This window comes from Cibotium barometz, chromosome 48 (assembly GCF_041138505.1).
Source record: "Cibotium barometz isolate CiBa-2024 chromosome 48, ASM4113850v1, whole genome shotgun sequence".
Classification (NCBI taxonomy): domain Eukaryota; kingdom Viridiplantae; phylum Streptophyta; class Polypodiopsida; order Cyatheales; family Cibotiaceae; genus Cibotium; species Cibotium barometz.
In genome coordinates, this window is record NC_141093.1 from 35,522,920 (window position 1) to 35,546,703 (window position 23,784).

The following is a 23,784-nucleotide window of genomic DNA, read 5'->3' on the forward strand; positions in this document are numbered from 1 at the left end:
ATATCTATCACTTCACATCCACATATATTCGTCACATCACATCACATTCTTTCACATACACATCCACATCCATTCTTTCACATACACATCCACATCCATTCTTCACATACACATTCACATCCATCTGATTCACAACACATCTCATTTCTATGTAAGTTTTCAGTTTGATTTTCTTTTGAATACAAGGAATATTTCTTGAATCAGTATCCCCAAAACTTTTTGATCCGAGTTCTAAATTTCATACCAGAATTCCTCGAATTCTATAACCTTGATCCCCACATATCAATTCGAAGGGTCTCAAACTTAGTTTCAGATTTGGTGGGAGTTTTGAGTGTATTTTTCTAAACTGGTCACACCTTCTTTCCTCAAAACCGACAAAAGAGAATTCATATCTGCCACACCATCGTGGTGATGAATTTCAGCCAACAGCCTGTTTTATATGATTGCATCCTAGGACGTACCTTTAACAGAGAAACAAAAATTATCCATGATTGTGATATGGATCACATGTATATCTGGAAAAAAGGCCAAACATTTAAGATCAACCTACGCACTTGGAAGGTCCATCCCATGAGTGGCCGACCCTTCGCAGAGGATTCAGTAACAACAACCCCTGGAGAATGCCTACTCAATTTCGAAATGAATCAGTATACTTTGAGCATGATGAGTAGCATGATGTGGGAATGGTGTATGAAGGTGCTTATCCATTTGACATGGCTGTGGCAGACATCCTTTGTCAGTTTGAGGCGTGGTATGCCTTCAGCCGGTTGGTCTCTACGCAAGGTCTCTAGGCAACTCTTAGAGCATGTCATAGGGAAGATGACCATAGCGATAGTGCCATAGTCTTTCAGTGTCCGAAGGCGCTTGAGTCACATAAGCATGAACCTAATGAAACTTAGAATCCTCGGAGGATGGTTCATATAAAAAGTAGACATCCGATAATAAGCCATCCTTCTGAGCTTGACCTCTGGCAACAACAAGACCAGTAGTCTCATCAATTACCTCGACAACTCGCTTGTTGAAGTAAACTCCACGATCAAGTTGGGTCTGCTGAGATACAGAAAGTAAGTTGAGGCCCAAGTTAGGGACAAGATAAACATTATCCAGAGTTGCCTGGTTGGGGCATGTGCTAGTGTCAAATAAGACGGTGCCAACAAATTTGATGGGCATCAGTGTGTTGTTGCCACATCGAACTTCACCCTTAGCAGGACGTTGAGAGATGAAAATGTTAGCATTGCATGCCATATGGTGTGTAGCTCCACTATCAACTACCCAAGTGACCGGATGGCCACAGGGAAGAGTTGGGTGGGCTTCAATGATGGGCACAGGAGGATTATCAAGGTAACTGTCAGATCTAAATGAAGGTAGGTGCTATCACCACACGCGACAGTCTCGTCAAGGACTTTGTTTCTTCTTCCTTGTGGAAGAGTGGCAAACGTTAACCTCAAATGTGACCTGAGCGACATTGGTCGAGGGGCCAGGATGTGGTGTGAGTGATGACCAATTAGACATCTCTTCCAGGGTGGCAAAAGAGGCTGACTGGGAGGGGGGACCTTGAGCAACTTGACCAGTGGGTTGCCACACGTAGAGGATCTAGGCCAATTCGTACCAGTATCTTGTTTTGGTTTCTTGGTGGGGAACCTTGCAGAGTAGGTGTTGGATTATTACCACCTCTTAACTGCCAATTTGGGGCATTGTTGCCACCTTGGTTGTTTTGGCGATTCGAGTTAGTGGTGTTGGGGTTGTTACCTCTATTTTCCTTGGCTTTAATGCCACACTCATCATTAACATGTCCAGGTATTTGTTGCAATGAGTGCAGAATCTATTCTTTTTGGGAATATTCTACCTGTGGGTGATGAGTGGGTGGTGTTGAGAAAGGGTTTTTGGGATTAGTATTGTTGCCTTGAGGTTTGCCTTGATTACATGAGTTGTTGGTCTCCTTCCTTTGCTGCCCTTTTGAGCACTTTTCATCAACACTCTAGGTGTTCTTTCTAAGTGGAATTGGCGTAGAGGTCATCCATGAAGACTTCAAGGAATTTTCATAGATACTCCTTGTAGGCTATGCACATTAGGCGTTGGAAGGTGCTTGGGGCATTCATTAGCCCAAAGGGCATGACATGATATGCTTACATGCCCCATTCATTTCAAGGTTGTCTTGTGTTGATACTTTGGATCAATCAACACTTGGTTATATCTGGAGAATCCATCAAGGAAGCTGTAGGCTTCCTTCCCTGAATCTCTTGAGCACATGCAAGGGCAAAGGATAGTGATCCCGTATTATGGCAGCATTGACCTTTTTGAGGTCTACGCACACTCGCACTTTTCTGTTCTTCTTGGGAGCTCTCACTATGGGTAAGACCCATTTTGTGTGCTCTATCTCGTAGATGAATCCAGTGTTTATGAGTTTGTCAATTCCTCTCTCGGACCATCTTGGAGTTTTTAGGATTCATGGGGTGCACTCTTTGCTTTAGACACTGGATTCATCTACGAGATAGAGCACACAGAATGGGTCTTACCCATTCTGTGTGCTCTATCTCGTAGATGAATCCAGTGTCTATGAGTTTGTTAATTCCTCTCGGACCATCTTGGAGTTTTTAGGATTCATGGGGTGCGCTCTTTGCTTTACTAGTCTTGCTCCCTATACCATAGGGATGGTATGTTTGACCACTTTGGGTTGTATACCTTCATATCTGTGTACTTCCAAGTGAAGCAGTTCTAGAACTCTTTGAGGAGAGAGACCAGATCTTTCTCTACTTCAGCCAAGAGGTCATCCCCTATGTAGATAGGCCTTGGAACTTTGCCAAGGCTTGCTAGGTTAACTTCTTTAACCTTGGCTGGACCATCATAAGAGGTCCCCGACTCTCCGTTATGGGTTCTTTGGGCTGAGTCTTATTGCACAAAACAATTGGCCATCTTGAAGGTTGTTAAGTTCTTAGGGACTTGTTTAGTCTCCTCAACTTTAGTGCTTTCTTCTTCTATACCAATTTTTTGGCCTCTTTTTTTTTTTTCAAGCGCTAACTTTTTGTTTCGTGCCTTGCGCACGGAGTAGCAAAGCTTTTGGGATTCAACAGTAACCGTGTTGACCAGAATGGAGACATCGACGATATCTTTTTACCAAACTTGGTTTAAGTACTCATGTGCTGCAATAACAATCCCTACATATTTTAGCCAATGCCTGTTTGAGTCAGTAGGGAGGACGTATGCCTCTTCCTCGGGGAACCCGTTTGCTTTCCCCGTAATGATCCATCATCGATGTCATTTCTTGGCTCATGATTGGCGGCTTTGGGTAGACATGCGGTACTTAGCATGTAGAGGGACATGATTTATTCCCCGTCGGGCGGCTGTTCGCGAACCGGGTTCTTGTGTCTCTTGGAAGTATGTCCAAGGTAGCAAGGATATGCATCCAATTCTGAGAGTCTTCCGGCTTTGGAAGGGGTGAAAATTCCAAGCTATCCCTTTCCTTATTAATCATTTTGTGGCATGTTTGGCACACTTCTATATACCTTCTGAACCATTGCCCCACGGTTGCTGTCCCTCACAGAAACCCGTTCTTGCTTCACCAATTAATGGAAATGTGATGCTCTATTTTCAGATTTTGAACTGCTCTTCTCTGCTTCCAAGATCACCATTGAGGCTCAAGAACACCTTCTCCTTGCTATGGGAGGGGCCTACGACTCCCACATAGTATCCTTGCTATGGGGGTTAGCTCCCTCTCTTGGTCGAAATGAGCCGTAAGGGTGTAGGCGGTGGCAGCAGGCGATTTCTGCTGTGGACGGCCTGCTTGACAGCACTACGAATGCTGTCCTTTGAAGCTTGAAACGCCGCAGTTTTGCCTCCTTTCATGGGAAAACGCCGTGTCGTCCCAGCATATCCTCCCACAGCCGCCGTTAGCTCTTCTTCCCTTGCCTAAGTGCTTGGCAACAGCTTTACAAGGAAAACCAAACCCTTTTCAAAAAAAACTCAGACGAAGGCGGCCTTAGCTCCACGATGCAATTTTTTTCCCCCCAAATTTTTGGTCCACCTCTCTCAAAATTTGATCCTCCGCCTCAAATTTAGTCCATTTTTGCCAAGGTAGTCCAATTTTTGATCACATGCTTCTAAAGTTCACATAACATGAAAGAATTTGTCACCATCATCATCAAATCTATGCAATTTCCTGCAAATATTGCCAAGAAAAATCAAGAAACCCATAGAATTCAAGAAAGATCAAGAAAACCAAGAAATCCAAGAATTTGTCAAATTTTCTTGAAACCCAGATGAAGATGGATCAAAACTAAGCTCTGATACCAATGAAAGAAAGTAACATCTAGCTTAGCCTTGGATTAGCTTAGATTAATATTGGATTAGCTTAGATTAGAGAGATTAGCCTAGGTTTAGAGAGAAGAAAGGGTACTTTCTCATATTCAAGTGACTAGCCTTTATAATGGCTTATTTTGGTATATATACATGACCATCCCTTTCATACTATGGGCATGGTCCATTGGCCTTGGGCCCATTATTTATATGAGACCACACTTTGTTACATTTCACCAAACTAGGGATATAACCTACTTCCAAAACCTAGGTATAATGCTCATCAATTTGCAATGGTTCTATAAGAAATTCATAAGTGGGATACTAGAGCCAACCACGTGAGTTTTGGAGAATTTTTTATCAGATAACCACAAAGGGTTTTGGTGAAGGGGAGAGATTAAGGGTATCCTTGAGGGATTCTACAATGCTAGGGCAACTGCAAGAAGAAGTGAACTAATGAAGCAATTTTGTAAATTCAGAATACAATATATTGCTAGAAAACGGGAGGCCCTCTCGATGTGGAGAACCTTGTCAAGATCATGCTTCAGCTCGAGCTTTGCTTTGAGATTGGCTCTAGCAATGATCTCTCCATTCCGGCTACTCTTTGTCATATGAGGTGGGCAAACACATTGGAGATGTACAGCACATGTTCAAGAGGCTGCATGACATCATGGCAAGCTTCCCTGAGAGTCAAATGACCTAGATCATGTTCTAGAGTTCATAAAGCAATAAGGTAATCCATGGAATTTGGGATCACCAAAATAGGACTAGATATTGGAAAGGAGTGTCACATGTTCAAGAGGCTGCATGACATCATGGTTAGCTTCCCTGAGTCAAATGACCTAGATCATGTTCTAGAGTTCAAAAGCAATAACTTGGTAATCCATGGAATTTGGGATCACCAAAATAGGACTAGATGTTGGCAAGGAGTGTCACATGTAGGCGCTTAATTATCCACCCCTAGGTGATGCCACTGAGGAAGCACCAAGGGGGGTTTTGAACTTGAGCTATCATGTCATTGGCTAAAGGAGCTTATTTTACTTGAGTTAGCCAATGCCCCATCTTCCCTTTGGTCGGGAAGGCATCAAAGTTACCACCTTGGATGAGGGTGTTATGAAGAGCATAGTGCCTTACCTACTGCAAATCTTCCTCTCAATGCTTTTCCTAAGCTTCAACTTGAGTGCACCCCTTGCACAAACCCACAGATTAATTGTCCCTAATTTGAACACTAGATTGACAGTTAAAGTCCAACTTCTCATGTTGACAGGTCCAAGATGCCTCGAGATGCAAATGATGAGGATACATGCACCATTTTTCCTTCAGTAGATCCTTCTCTGTAGTAGCAATTTGAGTGCCCACCTAAAGGTGGCTTAGCATCCTACCCGAAGGCAGTACAATTATAGCTATAAGCACCCGGATGATGCCAAGGAGAGGCTGCAGGAATTTCAACTCGAGACCTCCACCTTCTCGATCGTAAATCCTCACCAGTACTAGGCTACATAGTACATTGATAAGCTCAACACCTGGCATCAACCTCTAAGTGAATCACGTCGGCTCTTCTTCCCCTACTTAATGCCAATTGCTTTTTGTTGCAGAACTGGCAAAAAACCAAGATGCAAGGCTCTGGTGCTTTGCTACCCTTGTTAAGAATGGAAGCCCAAATCCAATGGTCCACATAAAGGCTCTCCTTCCTCCTACTTAATGCCATTATTTTTTGTTGTAGTTGACAAAAAACCAAGATCTGGTGCTTTGCTACCCTTGTTAAGAATAGAAGCCCATATCCAATGGTCCACATAAAGGCAATGGCATTACATGACAAAGTAGACACAAAAAGACCATGCAAGAGTGGTAACATGATCATTGATGGGCATATCACATCCATTAACCCAATTTTGTTAGGTCCAATTAGATCTTGCTACTATTAGTTGTGCATAACTTGGAGATGATATTAGGATATGGTGAAACCTCTAACCCAAACCTAATCCTGGAATGCTCACAGTTTATGAACAACCAATATGAATACAGCATATGACGGGCCCATTCCCATCTATGTGCATACTGTTACGCGTCCATGTTCTTAGAACCAACTACACACTGGTCTGATGGCCCAATCGATGCCTGATGAGCTTGTAAAGGATCTAATCAAGATAGATGATGAGACCCCTTGGTTCCCATTGAGCTCAATTAAGCACCTACATCACATGTTGCTTCAGTGATGCCACATTTGAGGGAAAACACTATTTTCTAGCTGGCATTATCCACTTCATTTGTGTAATCCATTGTTTCAATAATTGTTTGAGAATCCCATGATTGCTCTACTATAGATATATATATATATATATATAATTTGATTAATACACTCAATGCTCGTTTCTCAACATATATCTCACATCTATGTTCGGTGCACATTTGTAAAGGCCCCCATTATGAGAGGAGAAGAAATTAGTTGCACAAGTTTTTGGTAGGAGCCCTGGCTTAGATGTCAATGGGGTCGTTATTGTGATCATTGATGGTTAGGAGATATTTGGGGGTGGACTTGATGGTATGGGCTTATTATTAGTGGGTGGTGGTCGGTTGGTCAAGTTTTGAGGGCAGTGAGACTGGGTCTATGCCACATAACTGCCCACGTTGTATATGCACCTACAACAACACCTGCAGCACTATATATGGACATAGTTATCACAAGCTATGGCATCAAATGCTTGTGATTATCCACCCCTTGCTAGGAGAGAATTTCAGTAACATTGATGGCATACACATACCTGCATATCTTGACGCTACCTATTTTGTTTAAAACTAAGTCGAGTTGGCCTCAAAACACTATGCTAATTGCGTGGAGTTGGAGATTACCTCATCCTCCTGTGGACGCCCATATCACAGTCCCACATTTCTCTGTAGTACAAAGATGACATCTAAAGCTAAGCCTGCCCTTATGGCAAGCTTGGTATAGCTTCCAATCCCCAGTTGATGCACTACAACTTTTAGAGTGACAAAACTTGAACTACTCAAAAGGGTTTCAGAAGAAAATGCGGACTTATTTCTCTTTTCACAATGCAAACACAAGTACCACATATTTGTAAGGTTTTCACTAGCACAGCATGTGAAGCAGACTCCTTCCTTCTTTCATAATAATATAGTGTTAGGCCAATTTCTACAAGACATCACATTGATCAACTACCACACTCAAGGAGCTCTTCCTGATCCATGGGCATGTTGCATGTTGCAAACCACAAGGATTGTTAGAAGAATATGTTCATCCACCTTCACCCTAATATCTTAAGAGTTCGGGCAATTGTTAAGCCAACCAGTTTCTCCTTGATGATCAAACCGAGCAAATAAACAATATCTCCTACAATTTTCTCATGTATAAAGTTATGATAACAAATGTGATGACTGGGAATATACTACTCTACCTATGGTAGAGCAACAAAAATGATTCTGGAGCACCAGCAGCCAGTGGGGTCCTAATATCTAAAACACCAAGCCAATGGGGTCTAGAAAAATCCAACCACGCATTTGCATCTTCATACATACATTTTTGTATACTCCAGACCTTAAAGCCTAAGATAGGTAGCTCCATCCACATAAGGTCCCTTCTTTAGCCCATTGTTGATTAAAACTTCTAAGTATGTACATACTGCAACCGATTCTTATGTACACCCATAAGTAGACACTAACTTGAAGTGTTATGTATCTAATGCTTATCCTTAAGATTAGTGGCCTAATCTAGAAGGGTTAGGGAAGCCTTGGGATTAGCAAAAGCAAGCTGATACATGCCGCTAAGGCTCATGGTTAATAATACCAAGTATACTAGCTATTTATGACCAAACAGTTATTTATAGCAATTTTAGCCACTATAAAGTTATTTATAGCAATAGTAGCCACTATATAAGTGAGACTTGGGTTATTATTATTCACAAATATTTATTCACTCCATAGTCTATGTGTGATGGACCAGGATTACCATCGGGAACATGATTGGATTGGACGGATCATGGACGGTCACACCAAAGACCTCAGCATGCAGACAGTGGTGGTATACAAATGCTGACTGGCATGGTTCATGGGATTGGAGCCTTAGCCTCCCGCTCGAGGGTGATTCCGGACGGAATCTACGGTTAGGAGGTGAGCTAGCTTACACCCCTTCTATTTGATACTAATTTGGTTGTTTATGTTTAGGGAGATTTTTGTGGATCTTACAGTTATTATCAGAGAAATCCTAAACACAGTTAGTATCAGAGCAATCCTATAAACACGGAAGCAAGAATAAGGTTTGTGTGTCTTTCTATTGCTTTTCAAGTTTGCATTGGACTCATCCATTTCTCTCGGTCACTGTATCTATGCTTGATCTGCAAGAAAGAAGAAAGAAGTAGGTGTTTTTTCATGGTTGCTTGCATGATGGAACCTTGTGGAGAGAGAGAGAGAGAGAGAGAGAGAGAGAGAGAGAGAACCGTACAAGGTGCCACATGGGCAGTCCGGTCGGCCAGCAGACCTTGTGCAGATGTGCGCACATATGGCAACAACGACAGGAGGAGGTAGATGTAGAGAAAAAGCAACCGCATGGGGCTGATGCAAATTTGGAGGCTACGTTTTTTTGCAAGGAAAAAGCATGTTGCTATTTTCATTAAAAAAAATTAGTGGATATAGTTTTTATATTCTATGGATAATTTATCTTTGATTTTGCTAGTAATAACCAATCTGACAACCATCCATGAAGAAATTTCATCAGGGTTGTCACTTCAATCACAGTCCATGTTTGTGATAGCCAATGTTAATGACTAGTTGCATAATGACTATTCATAGTTGTTGTTACTTTCATGTGCGATCATCGATCTTGCCTATTTTGACACTACTAGTTAGGGAGCCTTGTTTTTACAATCTAGTCCCGAGGTCTTATCTATTTTACAAAGGGATCATGAAGAAGATTGTGCACATTTTTGTTGTAGTGCACGGTACTCTTGGCGGTACTTTTTGAGCATCCTTTGATAGAGGTTATGGCTTTACGCCAGGGTTTCATCGCCGGGGTTTCATTGGGGCTCCAAGTATGGTGGTAATTTTGCGGCTCACATTAGTCCAAGCCACATGGAGCATAAGTCTTGACTACGATCAAAGACCAATTCACGTATGTGATTTGATACATTGATGTGATTTCTCTATGGTCACATGAGATAGCTTTATAGTTATCCACATGTGGAGGATGGGTCTCTATCCAATTGATTTTCCTTGAGGTGTACTAATTTTACTGGTATTTGTCTAGTTATTGTGCAAGTTAAGGTTCAACAGAATAAATATCCATGTCCGTGATCGGAGGGTCGTGAAAAAGATTTTCCTTGAGGTGTAGTAGTTTTATTGGTATTTGTCTAGTTATTCTAAAGTGTGCAAGTTAAGGTTCAACAAAATAGGATGATTTCTTTATGACATGGTGACCCTTATCTTATGTCCAGGATACCTTTGGCTCACATGTATGTTTAGCCCACATTTACAATAAATATTGGATGGTTTTTCACTTGACGAATGAATACATTTGTTGTAGGGACAGTCTCTACTTAGCCTCATCTCAATGTTTCTAAAACGAGAGATGCTATAGCTTTGGTATGTGAGAAGACATTTTTTTTTATAGAACCTAGTTATCTAGGGATTTTGGATCTAGTGGATGGGGCATGTACATTGGGATGGGCGGATACAAAGGGTGGAAAAGGGGTGAGTTTCCTAAGTACGGTTGGGAACTTCGTTGTGCAAGGATTTATTGTCTCTTACGTGAAGTAGTGTGATTCTGTTCTAAGTAATATTTGAGATTTCCTAGGATTCTTCTCCTATTATTTGGACAGTTGTCCTTGGGTCCCTTGACTGGAATGATGAGCTACTAGTTCTCTTCACAAATTCCTGAGCAGGACTTAGCTATGGTAGCAGTACTCAAAGACTAGTTAGCCATTTATGGCTATGCTTGGTGCCAATGAGTAGCTATGGACATAGTGTTAGTTGGGGTATTGACATAGTTTGTCATTTGTGAGTGTTAAGGACTTATGTTAGTCCCAGGATTGGAGGTCTTAGGGAATGTTGTATTGGCAAATTGATTTGAGGGTCTACCTGAAAGGGGGTGACATATAGGCAGGAGTTTGGTTGTGTCAAGACAAGGTTCAAGAATGAATTGATCACCCTAACCTAGACTTATGGGTCTACATGAGGTCTTAGATGGAGTCTTATCTTGGTGGTATGGGATGCTAGGATATGCTACATATAGGATTTTCGAATGCATCCATATTTTTGCTTGGGTAAAGTGAGATGCATTGGTTTTTGAATCAATTACAAGGAAGAGAGGGAAATGGATTGGGGATTGCAAATGATTGGAGTGAATTTGTGAAACTCTTCGTTTCATCAATGGTAGGGTGAAGCTATTATGTTTTGCCCATTCTGAGTGGAGTTGGGAAACCGGTTGGTTCACCAGTGGATCTTGAAGTGTGCGCGTGTATTCTGCAGAGATCCATACTCAAAGATTGTATCACTAATAGTATTTCAAAGGATTTTATGGATAGATTTATTCTTCTGCGAAGGGTTAGTTTGTGTGCTAACAACAAGGTCCGTAGACCAGTGAGTGATGGATTTGTAAAACGTATATGGGACATATTGTGGTGGTATGGGAGACTACGTTCTACTTCATGTGCAGATTAAGTTTACTGGCTTTCGATGAGGTAGATGTTTTAACCTCCAATGTGATCCAAAACTCGTGATTGTTGGATGGTAAAACTGATGTTTTACTTGCCTTTGTTCACGAGGTATGAGTTCTCTCCTCTAATGTGAAAAATATCCAATTATTAGATTGTTATCCAAGACTGTGTGGTTGGCCAAAACTTGAAGTTTCTAGGTACTTCAAGCAGTCAGGATTGACTGGGCTGAGTTCTTGCTCATTATGATTATTCACAGTCCATTAAGCAACAGAGAGGATTTATCATATTTTGGTGGAATGCTGTATGCATTTGACACCAAGAGACCATATGATTTGGTTAAATTTACCTACGATGATGCTAAGCATAGTAGCGACAACTAGGTTATGTTTAGTGCGAGTATCGATAGCTTGGTTTTCCCCGAGACTTAAGAACTTGCAAGTATAACTCTAAGAGTAATTAATCCTAGAATAGGGCGGATGGTTTGTAGTCATTGCATGGATTTGCATTGACAGATATTGACTTGCACTAGAGGAGTTTTATCAACAATGTTCTAGTTTGAACACGGTCTCAATGTCGTATATCAATGGTGTTTTGGGTTGAACCTGGTCCTGATAGGAGCATCCTCTAAGATTACTTATGAGTGTGAAGATACCTGCTAGTTATATGATTCTCAAATAGGAAAGTATTTGCTAATCATTCTCGGTCTGTTGAGCAAACAAGAGGGTGCATCAAGTTTTGGAGGATATGCTTCATGCATACGTCTCTCTAATTGCTAGAGGCAAATCCCTATGGTCGGCTTTGTCTATGATGTACTAGCATTTGGATACTGATTACAATCTCTGAGTATGATGTTATACGGTTTTCAACCTGCATCTCTGGTAACTAACTAGAGTTATTTGTTGTTATAAGGTTTTCAACCTACATCTCTCATAACTAACTAGAGAGTTATTTATAGCAATAGCAACCACTACATAAGTGAGACTTGGGTTATTATTGTTCACAAAGAGTTGGTTTGTAATGGACCAAAGTTACCGTCAAGAACATGGTTGGTTTCGACAAATCACGGATGGTCATGCCGAAGGCCTCAAACACGGGGGCATTGGTGGTATACTAGTGCTGACTAGCATGATTTGTGGGCTTGGAGCCTAAGGCTCCAATTCGGGTGTGATTCCGTATGGAATCTATAGTTGGGAGTCTTACAACAAGAGATGAGAGAGGACTTACCTCTAGGACTCCTTCCAAACATGAAAATTGATATTAAGGGCGAGAGAGAGAGAGAGAGAGAGAGAGAGAGAAGAAGAAGAAGAAGAAGCTCTTTTAACGTCGTAGGAACAATCCCATTAGACCAAATATGATCTATCCGACGGGAGTGAGATTCGAACACAAGACGTGTTGAATAACAACTCCATGAGCTAACCAATCTACCACACATTGGGTGATAGAAAGGTTAGCCCATTTTGTTTATTTACCCACACACCCGGAAGCCAATAACATTACATACCCAAAAAACAAGAGTGTGCCACTTCACGATTACATTCACAACAAATGCAAGGGAGTTTATTATAAACCAACTGTACAAAAAATTGACCATAAGACATATCATACACAAAAGCCTGTAGTCAAGGCTGTTAATATGTGTGTTTATTTTCTCAAACAACAGGATCAAGTTCTTCATGCATCTGTAATTCACTTGCGTAGTTTGTCCATAAGTTCAGGTATGTCATTCACAGGGCATTGGAGCCAGCGGCACCTTGAAGCCAACCATTCCGAATCTGCTCAGTTATGTGTCCAACAGCTCCAGGTCCGTGTGGGATGAAAACAGCAGAGGTCTTAGAGTGAGCTCCAATCTCCTTCAAGGTGTCGAAGTACTGTGTTAGCATGACCATATCCATGACATCCTTAGGAGATGTTCCAGGCACATCCTGCGAGAAGCCAAGCACACTCTCTCTTAAACCCTCCACAATTGCTTGTCGCTGGCGTGCAATACCCTGACCAGAAAGGAACTTGGCCTCCGCCTCGCCTTCTGCACGTTTCACTTGAAGAATCTTCTCAGCTTCCGCCTTCTCTTGTGCAGCAACTCTCAACCTGGCAGCTGTTTCAGAAAATTGTGCACATTAAAAAACTTTCAGATCCAATACCATGGCAATCACTTTAATACATTAAAAAAGACCAAACAGGGGAAAACTTCCCCCATCCCCAACAAGAAGGGAAGCTTTAAACGAACGGGCACATAGCTCAATGGTAAGGGCTTTTGAAGGGTCCCCACAAGCCCCCCTTGTATTGTGGCCACTTTGCAACCACAAGCTGTAACACCCTCAGACAGGAAGACTAAGCAGCCTCCAGACAAGTTACCAAGCCTTAAGACTATAAAATGATATTCTGATGGAAGAAAAAAGAGGAAAGCTTCAAGATAGCTGACTAAGAAAATGCATACCTGCATTGATTTCATTCATTGCCTTCTTCACAGTCTGATCTGGTATGAGATCCACTATCAATGTTTGGACTATTTCATACCCATAAGTCGTCATAGCCTGCAGCATTTACAACACACATACACCATTCAACTGCTGCTCAATCCTGTGGCATAACCCCCCAGACCCACAAAACAAGTAATGTTTGGACTATTTCATACCCATAAGTCATCATAGCCTGCAGCATTTACAACATAAATAATTACTGCATGTGTAGTACCTTTTCCAGTTCATTCTCCACAGATTTCGCAATGTCATTCTTCTGCTCAAAGACATCATCAAGATTCAGCCTTGGCACACTGGCTCTCACAACTGCAGAGACAATCAATGGCAAGCAATTCAGCAAACCTCGAAATCAAGCCTTAGCAACTCTTGCAAAAACTTTTAAAGTAAAAAGCCTCTTAATCCTGTCTATGGCAGATGAACCAGTGTACAAACCATCAAAAACGTATGCCTGGATTTGTTCCTGAGGCCTTGACAGTTTGTAGAAAGCCTCTTTCGCATGCTCATTCACAACTCGATACTGGATGGACGCCACTACAGTCAAAAACACATTATCCTGACCAAAAGCAGCCATAACAAATTCATGTCTTAGCACCAGATGGCGAAAACCCAGGGATCACGGTACCAAGACATTGAGATGGGTTCAAACCCTGGCCCAAGGGATGGAGTTTCCAGTGCAGTTGAGCTGAGGCTTAAGGTGATAGTGTGCATAACTGAGAAAATGTACAAACTGGGAGGCAATTGTCAAAATGTATTGTAAAACTGTAAGGACCAAAAGGATCAGTAAGGCGAACCTTTGTTTTAGTTTCACAATGAACATCCATTTGCTGGACTCGCATGGTCAAAAAGCCAGCAACATGGCTTCCAAAGCACCAGTTAATACAATGGCAGCCCGGTTCAAGAACCCCATCAAATCTACCCCACTGTTCTTTGATGCCTACAGTTGCCTGATTCACTTGCATGCAACAGAAACACTGACCCATTTCTTCAAATAGCACACATCAAATTCAATCCTGCAAAAGCACACATCAAATTCAAATCCTGTAGATCTTTTCCACAACCCTAAAAATCCTTTAGACAACACTCTACTTCGTAGCAATTACATCAACCTTCCTCCATAATCCTAACATGTGACTTTTAGACAACCCTCAAAAGCTCAATATCATGTGACTTTTTATAAAGATCTTGGTGGTTTTGTATCAGGGAAAAAAATGCAGGACAGCTTGAATCTATGTGATCGATAACATCATACAAATTGTGAAGACATGTATGAAAAAATCCATGATCAAAACTTACAAAATGCTGAGAACCAAAAAGCACTCAAGCATGCAGGAAACCCTGACAGACACTCACGACTGCAGAGAACCCTAATCAGCAGGATAAGCCTCATAATCACTAAAGCAAGCCGTAACCCTAATCAAAATTCAAGGCTGCAGAAAGTCGAAACCAAATCCCAATTGAATTTGGTTGCAGAATTCAGGTTCAAGCAAACAGAAAACCCTGGATAAAAAGCTTGATGTAGATCTTCACTTATCTTTACGGTCTTTCCCAGGAAAAAAAAGCCCTTAGCAAGATTTCCTAATCAGAGGTTCTGATCAACACTCAAATCGTGCAAATGCAGTGAAAACTAATTAAAAGTTAAGCATGACCCGTAAAAAACTACCAACACTCACCAACAGAAAGATCCATAATCAGCATTCAAGCATGCAGTAAACCCTGTCGAAAAGGCAGAAACCCTAATAAACTTGAAAACCCCAAAAATATTCGAGATTTAGCAAAAACATCCTCTTACAAGATTTAGCAATGGCTGGAAGGTTGCTTCTGAAGCAAGAAAGCTACAGGCTACATATATATAAAGGCCGATCCAACATTATCACGCCGTCCTTGTAATCGATAAGATCAAGGGACCATCGGTGGCGGAGAAAGCAAAACCGCCTTTTAATATAATAAAAAGCGAGTTCAATGAGCCCACAGTAAACGAACTCTGAGAAAAGCTACCATATAAACAGCGAAAATGGGGACGAAAAACAGGCTCCACCAGACGGCTCATGTTGAATTGAAATTAGAAACCCAACCCTACAATCACAAACATGGCGAAAGCCCAAGCGCATCAGAAACCCTAAAATAAAGAAATCATGGCATAGGCCATGAAACCCGATATCGCTAAGTATATAAGGAGTAAGCCAGAAACCCTAAAATCCGAAATCATAGAATGAATACGGCACTGCCCATGGCAGAAACCCTAGAATTTTTCAAAAATCAAATCGTGAAAACTCGGAATCCTAACGAACATGGAACCAGCAGAAAATCCTACACATTCCAAACGCTAGCGCAAACAGAAGACAAAGGGAGAGGGAAAAAACAGAGAACCAAAGAAAGGAACAGTGTTAGAAAGGAACGGTGCACAGTAGAAGCCCTAGAATACAAACCCAGGCAAAGTCGAAACTGCTACAGAAGAAAAGATAGAAATCTGTGACAGGGGAACGCTCTTGAATTGGAGTATCGTATACGTCCGTTTTTTCGATTTGGGATCCACCTCTGCACTTATCTGTAAATTTCGATTTGGGATCCACCTCTGCACTTATCTGTAAATTTCGGAAATTTGTAGAGCCATTTTTCGGTCTAGAATCCATATTTCCCAAAAAATTGCCAAAAGTGCCCTGAAATTAACCACAAAATTTTTAAAATTTCTCTAAAATCTTCTGGATCAAACCTCTTCACTTTAAATCAATAGATTCGGGTGCCGCTTTCAATCAAGCCACCAACGACAACACCAACAATGAAGCTGCTAATGTTTGAGATAGTGGATTTTCCAATTCTCTGATTCCACAACTCACCTTTCAAGTTCAAATTCAACTCCTCGAGCAATTACTCCAAGATGAGCAACAAAAATGCCTTGTCCTCAGCAACACCTTGTCAAACTTTAAGTTTCTACTCCTGCTTCTAAAGATGTACGTATTGCCAAGATCATCAAAGCTACTTTGGATGCTCAAAAAACTAAAAAGGACACTAAAATTAGCTGTCGTACTTTTTCTTTTATCAAATTTGATGGCAAAAAGAATGCATGTGTTTTTCAAAGATTTGGGCTGAGATCTTTGCTTGGGACATTGCTACTCATCAAGGGAATTAAGGCCATCCAAAAATCCCCCCTCAAAAACCTCAATGATGAGCTCATTTGATCCTCCAACTTGTAGCCCGACTAATCACCACATTAAGCTACTAATCACTATCATTAATAAGAAATTAGCAAAAAATAAGCTTAATTAAGGCTAAAATTGATAAAGTGAGGGTGTATTCAGGTGTGCTAAAGCATCAAAGTATATCACATTGCACTTGGGCATGTTGGAAAGGTCTGGTAAGTAAAGAAATCTGATCTCCAGGAAGTTTCGGGATCAGATCTATCTACTACAAATTACTAACCTTGCATTAGCACCACAAAATAAAATTATTTTTCTTGTTACCGTTGCACTGTGCACTTCTCTTATTCCATCAAGTTTGAAGAACATAATTGCAAATAAAAGCCAAATCTTGTAAGATAATTAGACACTAGCATTAATACTCAAAAGAGATCGATAACTAAGACCTTCCTCACATGGAAAAAATGAAGCACCTCAAGAAGTTCATCAGGGAAGGGACATACTACGTGCACCGCATAACGTGATTGCACAAAACATTCTCCTAAGCATGACAAAAGTACACAAGCATGAGGTGACCACATTGCAAAGCATGGCACCCACACATAAAGAGGCAAAGCATGGCACCCACACATAAAGAGGCAAAAGCACTTAGAGAAGAAGAAGAAAAGCACCAAGCAAAAGCATCGAACACAAGTGGCAAAGGCAAAGTCTACATAAAAGGAACAATGAAAAAGACAACGCTAAAAGGTGGACATAAAGATAATCAAGGAAAAGAAATCAAAAGCTAGAGCAAAGCCAAGAGCAAAAGACCAAGAGCCACGGACGCAACAAGGGATCTTCATTAAGAAAATGCAAGGAGAGCTCAAGTAAGCAGCAGCACTGAGCAAAAAGGAGCTACCAATCACCACCTTAACCTAATGTTATAAGCCACCAAATGAGTAGGCAAGTCTATGTGTTTGTAAGCATGCTTTACCACCTAAGAGTAGCTAGAGAGCAAATGTAAACACTCCTAACCACTTGAGAGTAGCTAGTCAAGCACCCAGCAGGGGGGAGATGTTCCATGTCCAAGTCCAAATGTTAATCCACCTACCACCTACATTAAGGGGAAGTGATGTAACACCTAGGGGAAGTGATGCAAATTTAAACACTCCTAACCACCTGCGAGTAGTTAGTCAAGCCACCAAAGGGGAGATGTTCCATGTCCAAGTCCAAATGTCAATCCACCTACCACCTACATTAAGGGGGGGTGAAGTATTTGTAAAACCTCACATCCAATGACCTTGCAGTAGCCTTAAAATATGGCACCAAGGTGGGGTGTTGAGAAATGTGGTGCCATGGAGTACAAGGAAAGTAGGGAGTGTGTATAAGTAAGCCTAAAACATGTACTAAACCTAGCAAGAAACCGCATGAGCAACGTTAGAATTGTCCCACATGAGCTAACAAAGCCGTTGTACTCACCTATATAAAAGGGGCCATTTTCAAACAATGAATATATCACTTTCACTTATCTCAAGTCTCTTTATGTATCCAAGCTAATTCATCTTGGTGTCTAATTATACTTGAGTGTATCTTAATTAGCACACACACTCATACACCATGAGTAACCTTAGGCTTCACCCACCATAGCTTCACCTCTATTACCATAGCCATGAGGTGCCATGCTAAATCTCAATAGCTCCCATGACAAGTAGCGGGATGGAAATTAAGGAACTCCTAACCCCACATCACTTCAAAAACCCTTTCTCTTTGACCTTGATAGTTTATCATCAGCAAAGTGAGGATTTCATATAATCCCCAATGGCTACATCTCTTCAGAAACCCTTGCTTTGACTTTGAATCCTACTTAGCTAGAGTGATCTAGACCTACCCACTGCTTTAAGAGGAATAATCTCACTCTCAAGTGAAACGATGACCTTTTACATAGATATTCTTCCTCCTACTGGATCGAAGAAATCCCACGGAACCTCGATTTCCATTGATGGGTGGTGTATTGGCATCCTTAAACAGATGATCAATCCAATTATACATGAAGTGGAATATGTTGATAGCCATCATCAAATCTACGAGATTGTATAACCTGAAGGGGTAAACCAAGAAAATGTAGTTGAACCTTTGAACCCTAAGGTTTGGAGATTCACAAATAGAGAATGGTGTAGAGTGTACATGGACATTTCTGGGAACATCTACCACCCTAAGATTCTCATAGGAGAAACGCATTTTGAACATGCAAACACTCACTTAGAAAGAGGGCCCCCTTTAGAATCAACAGACGAGTTGCTAGTTAATAGACCCTTTTGAGAAAACTCTATTGGAAAAGCTAGATCCCCTTGCCTTGAGCTACCCACCCTTGTTCGTGGTGTTGAGAAATGTGGTGCCATTAAGCACAGGGTAAAGGTTGGGAGTGAGTAAGGTACAAGGTTATCTAGCAAGTTGCCACATCATCAAGGATAATTTATCCCACATAAGCTCTCAAGCAACTTAGTAGCCACATAAGCTCTCAAGCAACTTAGTAGCCACATCATATAAAAGGGACACCTCCAAGCAATGTAATACATATCAACTCATCTCAGGTAATATCAAGTAAGTCCATTTGGTTGCATATATTGTTCATCCCTTTTAGTTATTTTCTATTCTTACTTATGTTATTTTAATCATGTTTAGCATTTATTTTAATCCACCTTATCTTAAGCCTAGTCTTGATCCATGTTTCTCAACATGGTATTAGAGCCAGGCCGGCTAGGCTTAGAAAGGTGAATAGGTTAGGTTTAGTATTAGATTAGCCTCTTGGAAAGTGGTTCCGCCAAATTAAAGCACTGCTGCCCAAGTTGGAGAAAAGAAGAGGTTGCATTTAGTGAAAAATAGGAATGTATTGTACTCTTTCTTGCATTTGTTAATAATCTGTGTAATCTTTGCCTTTGCATCATCATTACATTCTTCACCATTACATTCTTCAAAGTAGCTAGCAAGAGAGGGGAAGAAAGTAGGATTAGCTAAGCAGTGTAGAGAAAGCAAGCCACTGTGGCATTGTGTAGAGAGAGAGATGGCGACAGCCATGCAAAGGGTTACTCGTTGAAGCATGCAGGCTAGTGGACTGAGAAGCCACCAAAGCTGCCAACAACTCCTTTAAGTGTGTCATGGTCTTGGATGCTGAGATCAACCAACGCCTCATCACATCGCCTCTGCACTAACCACACTCAAGTCCAAATTCATCTTCATAAAAACCTCCAACCTAAGAGAGAAGGTTTTCTATCATCTTTGTGTGTGGTGGAAATTCTCTTCTATAAGAGTGTGTTCACATAGAAATAGAAACACACACACATGGTGGAGATGAAAGAGTTTGAAGCACACACACTTTGTGATGATCAAAATCTTGTTTATGCACAAGACTTATCATGAGGCTCATTCATATACACTCTCTTGGAAAAGGCTAAAACATAGGGTTGCACATATGGATTTTTCACACAGATGGATGTTTATAAGTTGTGAGCCTTGCACACCAATTCCTTGTACAACATGTGCTTCAATGATTTCATCATGGTGGTCATCATCATTTATGACTATTCTCCAAGCCAGCGTTGCATAGAAGAGAAGAAGGAAGAGGACGGCATGCTTTGGTGCCCATGTACTTTAATTTGTAATCACACATTTTTTTGCATTAAAAATAAGTGTAATCCGCATGCATATTGCACTTCCTAGTGATGCATATTTTATTTCCATGTTTTGCATTGGGATTAGACACTGGCCATACAGGCTAAGACCTTCTCGTAAAAATATTGCATTTATGTTCGCATTTATTGGGTCTTAGACATTGCCATAGAGACTCAAGAAACTCATGGTAAGACCACCCATTGCATGACGTAATGTCGCATAAGTGTGTAAGAAAAATAACTAAAGGCACGATGGAGAGGAAACAGTCGAAATGAAAAAGAAGAAAAGAATTCAAGGAGAAAAAGCCAAAGAGAGGCAGGAAAGCATGAAGTCGCCAGAGAGGAAAACTCCGGCGACTCACTACCCAAGCCAACATTGTAAAGGCCACCAAATGAGTAGGCCGAAAATCATTTGAGATGGTGTATCTACCCAACCACCTGAGAGTAGCTAGTTGAGCACCCAGGGGGGAGTAATGATTATTGTAACCCTACGCTTAGAAGAGACCTTTAGACCTCAAAGATAGGTCAAGTCTCTATCAAGGGGGGGGACCTCACTCTTAGAGACGACCTCTAGGCCTCAAAGATAGGTCAAGTCACCATCAAAAGGGGGGTGAAAATATGTTGTAAAAATTGACATCCAACCACCTTGAGTAGCCCAAAGATTTGGCACCAAGGGGGGGGTGTTAAGAAATGTGGTGCCATTGAGCATAAGGTAAAGGCTAGGAGTGAGTAAGGTACAAGGTCATCTACCAAGTTGCCAAGGATCATTTATCCTACATAAGCTCTCAAACAACTTAGTAGCCACCTCGTATAAAAGGAGAACCTCCAAGCAATGTAATATATATCAACTTATCTCAAGTAATATCAAGTAAGTCCATTTGGTTATAGATCTTGTTCATCCCTTTTAGCTATTTTCTATTCTTGCTCATGTTATTTTAATCATGTTTAGTATTTTTTTTTAAATCCACCTTAGCTTAATCCTAGTCTTGATCCATGTTTCTCAACAGTTTGAAGATTATTCTTGTATGGAAGTATATTTGCATTGCTTTGTTACTTAAAATTCTATTGAAACATAGTCACTACAATCATTAATCTACCATCTCCAAAGTTGGTCGACACCATTTCATCCTTGTTAGAGGAAGAGAAGAAGATAAAGCAAAAACATGGAAGAAGCCATCTCCCATGATGAGGCCTACTATACAAAGAATATATCCAAAGGGTCTGCATCAACAAGGGGTATCTTCAAAAATAAAGAAAATGGTAAATGCAACTTTTATGGAAAGCCAAAGCACTTTGAGAAGGATTGATACATCAAGAAGAAGATCTCCGAGGCGCCAATGGGAAGCCAAAACCCAACACACTCACTAGCTCAAGGCTAACCAAGTCAAAAGAGCTTACCTTTCACGTCTCATTGGGAACTTGATTGCTTACCTGTCATCTCCTATAGAAGAGGCAACCGCCAAGATGCTGGCTAGCACTTGAGAAACCCGCCTCCCATTTCCAGAGTTGTCCACGTAGATCTTGGAACTCCCAAGCGTTGTAAGACCATGCTCCACCATGCAATACAATAGCCCTCTCTCTCTCTCTCTCTCTCTCTCTCTCTCTCTCTCTCTCTCACATTACTAAAAGGTCAAGAGGAAAGGGTAAAGAGCTAGAGCACAAGGAGAAAGAGAAAATTCTCAATCAACACTCAAGGGAATGTCCCTTTCTCATTAGATAAATTCACTTATATACAAGGGAGTTATAAGTTTGGGCGTCCACACCTAATAACTAATTGGGCACCCACTTATTAACTAACTTTATCTAGGCTAGTCTAAGCATACATTGCTGGCTCTTTCGCTTGGCTCGGTCATCTCTTGAGTATATCATTAAGCATAATTATTTAGAAAATACAATGATTGGAAGAAGTTATTAATTTTCGCTTAGGCAGACAACACATAATTAAAGTGAGGGTGGACAAGGATCTTTTAGGCAATGCCCATTATGTGTGTACATCCTTTAGTGACTCTGCATTGCTTGTGCATGTTCTTGGCTCATTGTAGATGGCTCATCTCCGCTTGTGAACTAACACACACTTCCACTAAGCTTGTCGTAGATGTAGGTGTGTGCGTTATTACTGCATGTCGGTGGTCTATGTTAACCTTGAGTTAACACTTACTACTTTGACAGCAATCATAGATGATTTTTATTGGCCTAATGTAAAGAATGATATTTCCAAGTTTGTTTATGAATGTCTTGTTTGTCACAACAAGTTAGGTAACATCATAGGAAACATCACGGCTTACTCATGCCATTGCCTATTCCTAATGGCCCTTGGGAAGAAATTTCTATGGATTTTATTACTAGTTTGCCTCTTCCTTCTACACGAAATAATATGCTTTAGACTATTATCTCGATAGATTTAGTAAGCAAGCATATTTTAGTGCATGTAAAAAGACATTGTTTGCTTCACAAGGTACACATCTTTTCATTAAGCATATTTTTACACATCATGGTTTGCCTAAAGTTATTGTATTTGATTGGGATTCCAGATTTTGTTGTTATTTTTGGATTGCTTTATTTTCTAATCTTGGATCTAAATTTTATTTCACATCTAATTTTCATCTTGAGAGTAATGGTGGCCAGTTAATAGCACCATTCTAGACTTCTTAAGGTCCTACACTATTTCTACACGAGGAACTTGGGACCAACACCTTCATTTGCTATGGTTTTCTTACAATAATACACCACACTCTGCTATTGGCAAAGCTCCTTTTAAAGCCATGTATAGTAAGAAATTATCAACACTTGCTTCTTGAATTTCATATACTGTATCCACAACATATGATTCGTCTAGAGACCATACCCGTTGATAAGACGACAACAGTACATGGTCACATGCTAAACTCAATTGGCAAGGAGGAGTGACATCCATGCTTTGTGTGTCTCCGTGATGCAATAAAGGTAGTGGAGGTGTGGATGAGACTAGACCTCATACTCATGTGAACCATATCTTATATAGGACCCAAGCTTAAGCTCTTTTTATAAACTATGAAAAATAAGGAGAGCCTCACGAGGTGTATGCAAAAAAGAAGTGGTGGTGGCCATCATGGGGGAGTGAAGAATCATCACCTTCCACTAAGGGAGGGGACTGCAGTAGAGAGAGGTGGATTGCATGTGTGTTTTTTATTCGATGGGGAAAATGATAGAGCCTGATTTTTATGGGGAGACTGTCAGGATATAGCCATGGCTATCATCATGAGCATGGAGGTGAGATTTTATATATATGTGCACCACTGAGAAAGGTGGAGCATGAGGGAACATTAGTCATGATGAAGAAGATGTAACCCATGCATGCACTGCAGCAGGTGGAAAGCACTAGGTAGTGACGGCTCCCGAGAGGAGCATGAACTGGTGAGGAGAGAGCCTAGTCGAAAGCCGCTTGCAAGGAAAATCATCAGCCCCACCAGTAACACCGCTTCTAAAACCATGAAACCATGGATGTGCTGACTCATGTGGATGATGTTTGATGGTCAGCCATGAGTTTTTTACGGGCATGGGTCTGAGGATATTCACGCATATGTTCACC

General features: G+C 41.0%; 1 protein-coding gene across 3 annotated transcripts; it reads right to left on the bottom strand.

Moving 5' to 3' along the window:
• Positions 1 to 12,493: 12,493 nt before the first annotated feature.
• On the bottom strand, positions 12,494 to 15,999 carry LOC147611117 (hypersensitive-induced reaction 1 protein-like). Of its 3 annotated transcripts, none has more exons than XM_086785775.1 (6): positions 15,862 to 15,999; positions 14,227 to 14,445; positions 13,868 to 13,988; positions 13,650 to 13,741; positions 13,393 to 13,489; positions 12,494 to 13,050 (listed from the first exon to the last, which is right to left on the bottom strand). In XM_086785775.1, the coding sequence occupies exons 2-6, from the start codon at positions 14,413 to 14,415 to the stop codon at positions 12,683 to 12,685; spliced, it is 867 nt and encodes a 288-aa protein (XP_086641901.1). In that variant the 5' UTR covers positions 14,416 to 14,445; positions 15,862 to 15,999; the 3' UTR covers positions 12,494 to 12,682. The 3 variants fall into 3 exon arrangements, with proteins under 3 accessions (XP_086641901.1, XP_086641902.1, XP_086641903.1); XM_086785776.1 differs by lacking the exon at positions 15,862 to 15,999 and adding an exon at positions 15,225 to 15,829; XM_086785777.1 differs by lacking the exon at positions 15,862 to 15,999 and adding an exon at positions 15,106 to 15,242.
• Positions 16,000 to 23,784: the final 7,785 nt, after the last annotated feature.